The sequence below is a fragment of the Homalodisca vitripennis genome, chromosome 4, assembly GCF_021130785.1.
Source record: "Homalodisca vitripennis isolate AUS2020 chromosome 4, UT_GWSS_2.1, whole genome shotgun sequence".
NCBI classification, from domain to species: Eukaryota; Metazoa; Arthropoda; class Insecta; order Hemiptera; family Cicadellidae; genus Homalodisca; species Homalodisca vitripennis.
In genome coordinates this window covers 119,914,588-119,922,241 of record NC_060210.1, presented here as the reverse complement: position 1 = coordinate 119,922,241, position 7,654 = coordinate 119,914,588, and the positions used below count along the sequence as shown (strand labels likewise).

The 7,654-nt window shown below is 36.4% G+C and overlaps 1 protein-coding gene across 1 annotated transcript in view; it reads left to right on the top strand.

The window, feature by feature from the left end:
- The first annotated feature begins 765 nt into the window (after positions 1 to 765).
- LOC124360032 (WD repeat-containing protein 13-like) overlaps positions 766 to 7,654 on the top strand; it is a 28,300-nt gene continuing 21,411 nt past the window's right edge. The window contains exons 1-5 of the mRNA XM_046813282.1: positions 766 to 1,074; positions 2,001 to 2,056; positions 2,937 to 3,068; positions 5,782 to 5,940; positions 7,291 to 7,444. Coding sequence (XP_046669238.1) covers positions 993 to 1,074; positions 2,001 to 2,056; positions 2,937 to 3,068; positions 5,782 to 5,940; positions 7,291 to 7,444 — 583 coding nt within the window. The 5' untranslated portion in view covers positions 766 to 992. The remainder of the gene's footprint in view (positions 1,075 to 2,000; positions 2,057 to 2,936; positions 3,069 to 5,781; positions 5,941 to 7,290; positions 7,445 to 7,654) is intronic.

The following is a 7,654-nucleotide window of genomic DNA, read 5'->3' as shown; positions in this document are numbered from 1 at the left end:
ATAAATTAACCATTAAAAAAATGAACCGAAATTTTAACTTGCATTTTACTGCTGTCATGACTTTGAGAGGGATCCCAAAACGGATATTTCCAATGAATATCAACTTTATTTTTAATCTCACAATAGTTTTTCATTATCTCCTACACGATTGTAAAGGAGAGACCATTATAACAACCTTAGGTGGATGGTGAGTTATCCTCAAGTATCATCTGTAAACTGTTATGTTTTCGTAACACCATCGCCTTCTGTAACAAGTTCGGAAACTCAGCGTCCAACAGAGTCATCAGTTATATTCTCTACAAATTTAATTATATATTTGGTTACTTGATGCTACAGCAGTGTTGTATACTATTTAACATTGTTAACAACTATTAACAATAAGTTATACGGCGCTATTAGTCAAAATATCTTAGTCAAACTCATTGTTCTACATTCGAAAACGTTTATATGAGCATTCTGATATCGGATCAGGAACGGCTAGTCCAAGGCTGCAAAAAGTGTTGAGGCCATATGGCTTTGATCGAGACATCGTCAATCACATGAAATTAAATAATGTGATATTTCTAATAACAACAGATAACAATAAAATGTTATGTAATTTATTACATATTAATTGTTATGTAATAAAATAAACTATCGTGCCTACTGAATCTATTGTACTGTTTCTAGATATAACCTACAAATTTTCAATTTATGTTTCTGCTCGCCATGGGCCAATAAGATTTTAGTTAGTACTGTAAATACGAAATCGTCAGCTCTCAGCTGTTCGTGATTCATCTGTCAAGTACGCAACGTCAAGTAAAAGTAAACGTGATTATTTGGTTATAGTTTGGACTTCTACTAAATTTATTATTATTATAATTATTATTAACTGTCTGTAGCACAGACGTTTAAAAAACGATGTGAAGTAATAAAGTTAGTTTGAATTTAAATGCGATGGTTTAGAATCTCTCCATTTTTTAATGTGAATTTGCATTTAGAGTAAAACCAGGATGACTGTCATCTGGCAACAACAGGTATTTGCTTTGGATGCAAGATTCAATGCACACAGAGCTCCAAATCATCCGAATTTTAGTAAGTAAAATGAATTAGCCCTTGTAGTGGCGGTCACTTTTAAATAGTGATTTATTTATAGGTGTATCAATGATTGTTTTAATATTAAAGTATATATTGTGATGGTAGCCTAACCTATTGTAGACTTAGTTCCAGTTTTAAAGTATAAATTCATTGTGAACAATCTGGACAAATTCCCTGTTAAGTAAGGTAAAAGTAATGAAAACTCACCTAACCTAAGTATCTGACTGTCAGACCTACCTGAGGACCACCCACCCTACTCTAGGATAAGCCAATAACCTACCTACTTCTACTTTATTCAGTCATTACTATGTATGTCATACTCAACTCTGCATAGATGCATGTTCACACGTTCTGTCGTTCTGGAAATGATTTGTTAGCTCCTTCTTTTCTTGTCTTTTACTGTTTATACAAAGAGACACGTCAAAATATTACTTCCTGTTTAAGAAACACAGAAATGCCAAGGAGGAACTTTGAACAATCGTCAAACAAACGATTTTACAACAAAATTATTGATCAAATCTTTGAACACAAAGCTACTTCTATTGATGAAAGAACTGAACAAAAAAGCCGTCAGGGATATTGTGAAACCACCATTTTATTGAATTCCAGTATTCTCTATGATGTACGAGTACATCCATACATGCACCTGTGTACTTGGTATACCGTGAACTCAATACAAGATAAAGAAAAAATGAATGTTATAGGATTTGTTCAGGTAAACTATATGGACTTGCATTTAAACATATTTTTACTATGTTTTTATACTATCTGTTTACTTTCTCTTTAGAAATGTGTGTTGTTTCAAGTTTTAAAGCCTCATTTCAAATTATTTAAAATATTATTGTTGTTGTTTACTCTTATAATAGTCTATTTATATGTATTTCAGTCAATTCCTTTAACCCTAATAGTTTGTATATTTTCAGGAACCTTATATATCAGAAGGCGAAACCAATTGTTAAGAGAATATTCTAAAGGAGAGGTAAGTGACAATATATAGGCTAACTAGCCAAAACATATCATAATTCAGTCGGGCTTATTGTGTGCTGTATCAATTATTCACTGTATTTTTAGATTAGTTTATAAAAAGATTTCTGTTAGTGACGTAAGGTAATGTATTATATAGCCTGGGTAGCAGTCAACATTGTTCGGCTTGCAAAGGCATTGTTAGTCTCGTAATGGCATCGTCAGGTGCTTTGTTATTTAAGCTCAACCAAAGTTAGTATAATTTTTGAAAAGCCCATTAGTATCATTTCAGTCTTATTTAGATGGCTGTATCATTTACAAGATACAAATTTTGGTGTGTTAAATATAAATTAATAACATTTAATGTTAATCTTTCAATTCTGATAACGCAACTTAAATTCCCGTATGTGACCGTTGCACTTTTTATCAGTACTCTCGACCTTGTAATGTACCGACTCTTATCTTTATTCTGTTTGGTAAGTTCCTCATGCAGGCCAGTGGTCCATGAGGACTGGCAGAATAAGGCTATAAAGGAGATCAGCCTCTCTTTTATTAAAAAAACCTACAAGAATGAGTTCTATGATAGTGCATGTCCAACCATGGAATTCAGCTAAACATAATTTTTGTGTTGACTTATTTTCTCTGATTATCTCAAGAATTAAATGAGTTATAGATATTAAAACTTACACATGTCATGAAGCCTGCTACACGACTCATGGAATGGAATATTCCTACCCTGTTATATGTATGCACTATTGTAATTAAAATTGATGTAACAAAAAATTTGACTATTGACTACAACTAGGTTTATTTATATCTATACAGAGTCGCAGCATTAACGCTCGGAGCAGTACGGTAGTAGAATATGTAATGTCTCTGTTACTGTTTGTTGGTAGGACACAGTGCTACGAAGACAGTACTTGAAGATACGCACCCAGTTATTGCAGCAAAGATATGGCCTTGCTTATGACCAGGCCAGCGTTCAGAGTCGCAGCATTAACGCTCGGAGCAGTACGGTAGTAGAATATGTAATGTCTCTGTTACTGTTTGTTGGTAGGACACAGTGCTACGAAGACAGTACTTGAAGATACGCACCCAGTTATTGCAGCAAAGATATGGCCTTGCTTATGACCAGGCCAGCGTTCAGAGTCGTAGCATTAACGCTCGGAGCAGTACGGTAGTAGAATATGTAATGTCTCTGTTACTGTTTGTTGGTAGGACACAGTGCTGCGAAGACAGTACTTGAACATACGCACCCAGTTATTGCAGCAAAGATATGGCCTTGCTTATGACCAGGCCAGCGTTCAGAGTCGCAGCATTAACGCTCGGAGCAGTACGGTAGTAGAATATGTAATGTCTCTGTTACTGTTTGTTGGTAGGACACAGTGCTGCGAAGACAGTACTTGAACATACGCACCCAGTTATTGCAGCAAAGATATGGCCTTGCTTATGACCAGGCCAGCGTTCAGAGTCGCAGCATTAACACTCGGAGCAGTACGGTAGTAGTAGAATATGTAATGTCTCTGTTACTGTTTGTTGGTAGGACACAGTGCTACGAAGACAGTACTTGAAGATACGCACCCAGTTATTGCAGCAAAGATATGGCCTTGCTTATGACCAGGCCAGCGTTCAGAGTCGCAGCATTAACGCTCGGAGCAGTACGGTAGTAGAATATGTAATGTCTCTGTTACTGTTTGTTGGTAGGACACAGTGCTACGAAGACAGTACTTGAAGATACGCACCCAGTTATTGCAGCAAAGATATGGCCTTGCTTATGACCAGGCCAGCGTTCAGAGTTGCAGCATTAACGCTCGGAGCAGTACGGTAGTAGAATATGTAATGTCTCTGTTACTGTTTGTTGGTAGGACACAGTGCTACGAAGACAGTACTTGAAGATACGCACCCAGTTATTGCAGCAAAGATATGGCCTTGCTTATGACCAGGCCAGCGTTCAGAGTCGCAGCATTAACGCTCGGAGCAGTACGGTAGTAGAATATGTAATGTCTCTGTTACTGTTTGTTGGTAGGACACAGTGCTACGAAGACAGTACTTGAAGATACGCACCCAGTTATTGCAGCAAAGATATGGCCTTGCTTATGACCAGGCCAGCGTTCAGAGTCGTAGCATTAACGCTCGGAGCAGTACGGTAGTAGAATATGTAATGTCTCTGTTACTGTTTGTTGGTAGGACACAGTGCTGCGAAGACAGTACTTGAACATACGCACCCAGTTATTGCAGCAAAGATATGGCCTTGCTTATGACCAGGCCAGCGTTCAGAGTCGCAGCATTAACGCTCGGAGCAGCAGTACGGTAGTAGAATATGTAATGTCTCTGTTACTGTTTGTTGGTAGGACACAGTGCTACGAAGACAGTACCTTGAAGATACGCACCCAGTTATTGCAGCAAAGATATGGCCTTGCTTATGACCAGGCCAGCGTTCAGAGTCGTAGCATTAACGCTCGGAGCAGTACGGTAGTAGAATATGTAATGTCTCTGTTACTGTTTCTTGGTAGGACACAGTGCTACGAAGACAGTACTTGAAGATACGCACCCAGTTATTGCAGCAAAGATATGGCCTTGCTTATGACCAGGCCAGCGTTCAGAGTCGCAGCATTAACGCTCGGAGCAGTACGGTAGTAGAATATGTAATGTCTCTGTTACTGTTTGTTGGTAGGACACAGTGCTACGAAGACAGTACTTGAAGATACGCACCCAGTTATTGCAGCAAAGATATGGCCTTGCTTATGACCAGGCCAGCGTTCAGAGTCGCAGCATTAACGCTCGGAGCAGTACGGTAGTAGAATATGTAATGTCTCTGTCTCTGTTTGTTGGTAGGACACAGTGCTGCGAAGACAGTACTTGAAGATACGCACCCAGTTATTGCAGCAAAGATATGGCCTTGCTTATGACCAGGCCAGCGTTCAGAGTCGTAGCATTAACGCTCGGAGCAGTACGGTAGTAGAATATGTAATGTCTCTGTTACTGTTTGTTGGTAGGACACAGTGCTGCGAAGACAGTACTTGAACATACGCACCCAGTTATTGAAGCAAAGATATGGCCTTGCTTATGACCAGGCCAGCGTTCAGAGTCGTAGCATAAGTGCCCGCAGCAGCAGTAGAGTATGTACAATATTAAATTGTTCTGTTTGGTGTAGGTATTAACTATAATGATAAAAAAATAAATGTCTAAAATAACAAATGCCAAGGGCATGCCTAGTTAATTCTAGGGAATTTTGGAATATAGATTAAAGATAAGTCTAGATTTGCTAAATAGTAGATTAAAATGTTGTTCTCGTATGATTGCTAAGACATTATTCCATATTTTGTAACAATTAAATATAAACTGATTTCTGTGACTGACTTCTTATATTGATTTTCACCTGATAAGTGCATGATTCATATCAGTTATAATAATGTCATGCCAATAATGTTTTAGTGTAGCAAGAATAAATTTTATAAGGGTTTTGTAGAAAAGTTAATGGCCTCTCGCTACAAAACTGACTGCAAAATTAACTACAGTTGTATTGAATAATTTATTAATACAAAAAATTAGTATTTAATTTATGTATATGAATTAAAATGTGTAATTATTTATTTTTTGGGTTGCATGAAGATAAAATCTTGTTTTAAACAGCCTCATACAAAATTTACGTTATATTTGAAAAAATGTAATTTTTATTAGGTAATCAAGTTTATTAATTCTTCCAACAATACTACAGTTGTTTTGTCATTTGTTTACCAGGTTAGCGAGTCTCCAGACTATGGCGGGTGGGAACCCCACAAGGAAGCTGCGGACAGCCTGGTACCAACCCGACAGGCTGAGGCTTCCAGGGCCATCGTTGGTGGAACCACCATCGCGGAGAACTATGCTTTTGTTGGTGTTCACCACATCTTTGATCAGGTAGAGATATTCTTGTTATGATTAGTCACCGTGCAAGCAGGTTACACCTTGTATTTGATATTGTTGAAACTTTCAGTGTAAACTGTTAAGTGTTACAAAAACACAGCTTCTTTACAATAACAATCTGAAGATAACAAGGTGTTGTAGATGAGAGTAGTGGTATAAAAGTACCATATCGCAAACATTAACATGTTCTCATTATGACATCCAGGCTCAAAGCCTAAACCTTTATTACTTAAAACACGTTTTTACTCTCTTGTGTCCATTAACACATGTCAAGTTTAAAATGTTGTACTTGTTTCTTTTTATTTTGTAAATTGTCCAGTTTGTCAGTTTGTAAATGTCAGTGAGCTATGACTAGGGACAAACAGTTTCTGGTTGTTTCATGTAACAGAAATTGTCTCAAACACAAAGTGGCTTAAGCTCTGAAACAATCTTTCAGGAGTGTAAGAACAAAATTGCCTCATAAACCTTTTTCATGAGTAACACTTGTAGTAATGGATACGTATACATGTGCGTATTTATAAAAAGTCATTAAATGGTATGGTTAACTTTTTTCAGATGGTTTTAGGTCAAGTTCTGGGAAAAGTCATATTTTTTAATTAAGGCAGTTACACCACTCTGTGTTTTGTGGTTACAAATTATGTCAATCTGTATTGATAGGAAGAAGTACTTAGAATTCTTAACATTGATTTATTAAAATTTTGTTAGGAGCTGAAATTACTTTTGTAATCTTTTTTATAGTCATATTACTTGCTGCTCATTTATGAATATTTTATCCAATGTATAAAGTTATTTGGATTTGTCAATTGTTTTAAGATGTACATGATAAGAATAAATGTTTAATTTCTTTCAAAAAACATATATTTATATATTTGTATAAAACCATTGGTGTTTACACAATGCATTACTAACTGTTGTCTTATGTGTGTATATAGACTTCTTAGTTTAACAGCCCTTCAATATTTCAGCATTTGCTGTTATCAAAAAGGATTCAAATGTATTTAAAAGGAAAAAACTTGAATTAATCAAATAAAAAAGAAAACGAAATATAAATAGAAATAAACATACATTTTGCAACGTATTGTGATTAAAATATTAATTTTTACCATAGTAAAAACAACTTTTTCCTGACATTAAAGTCCTTGTTTGGTGTTTGGGTAAAAGTAGATAGATTATAGTCATATTTTGGGATCACCATGAAAAAGTATAAAATGAGTCAACTTTTAACAATAATGTATTTCAGATCAAGAAAGAATAAGACAAGTGACATTGTTTCTTTTTACTCAATAATTTTTCCTTTCACTCTCTAACCTATCTTTTCACAAATACTGATTTATGATTTACCAGCACACCGCTGCTGTGACTATGGTGAAGTTTGCCCACAACGACCGCTCACGTCTGTGTTGTGCCTCCAATGATGGTACAGTCTCCATCTGTAATGTCACCAGTCGACCTCCCAGTGTGGATTGTATACTAACTGGCCACAAGAAGGCCGTCACCGGTAAGTCGTAATACAGTATACGATTATTGTTGTTCTGTACGATTGGGAAGTGGTCAAAAGTTGGCCCATATATGCCAATATTAAGTCCATATTGTAGTTCTTAGGTAGTTTAGACACTCAAGAGCTGCAGGGACATTCAAGCAAGTTCGCCTAAGGTTAAATTTAAGGAAGAAATGGTCAAAGGATAGATCCGAATGCCTTGTGAGAACA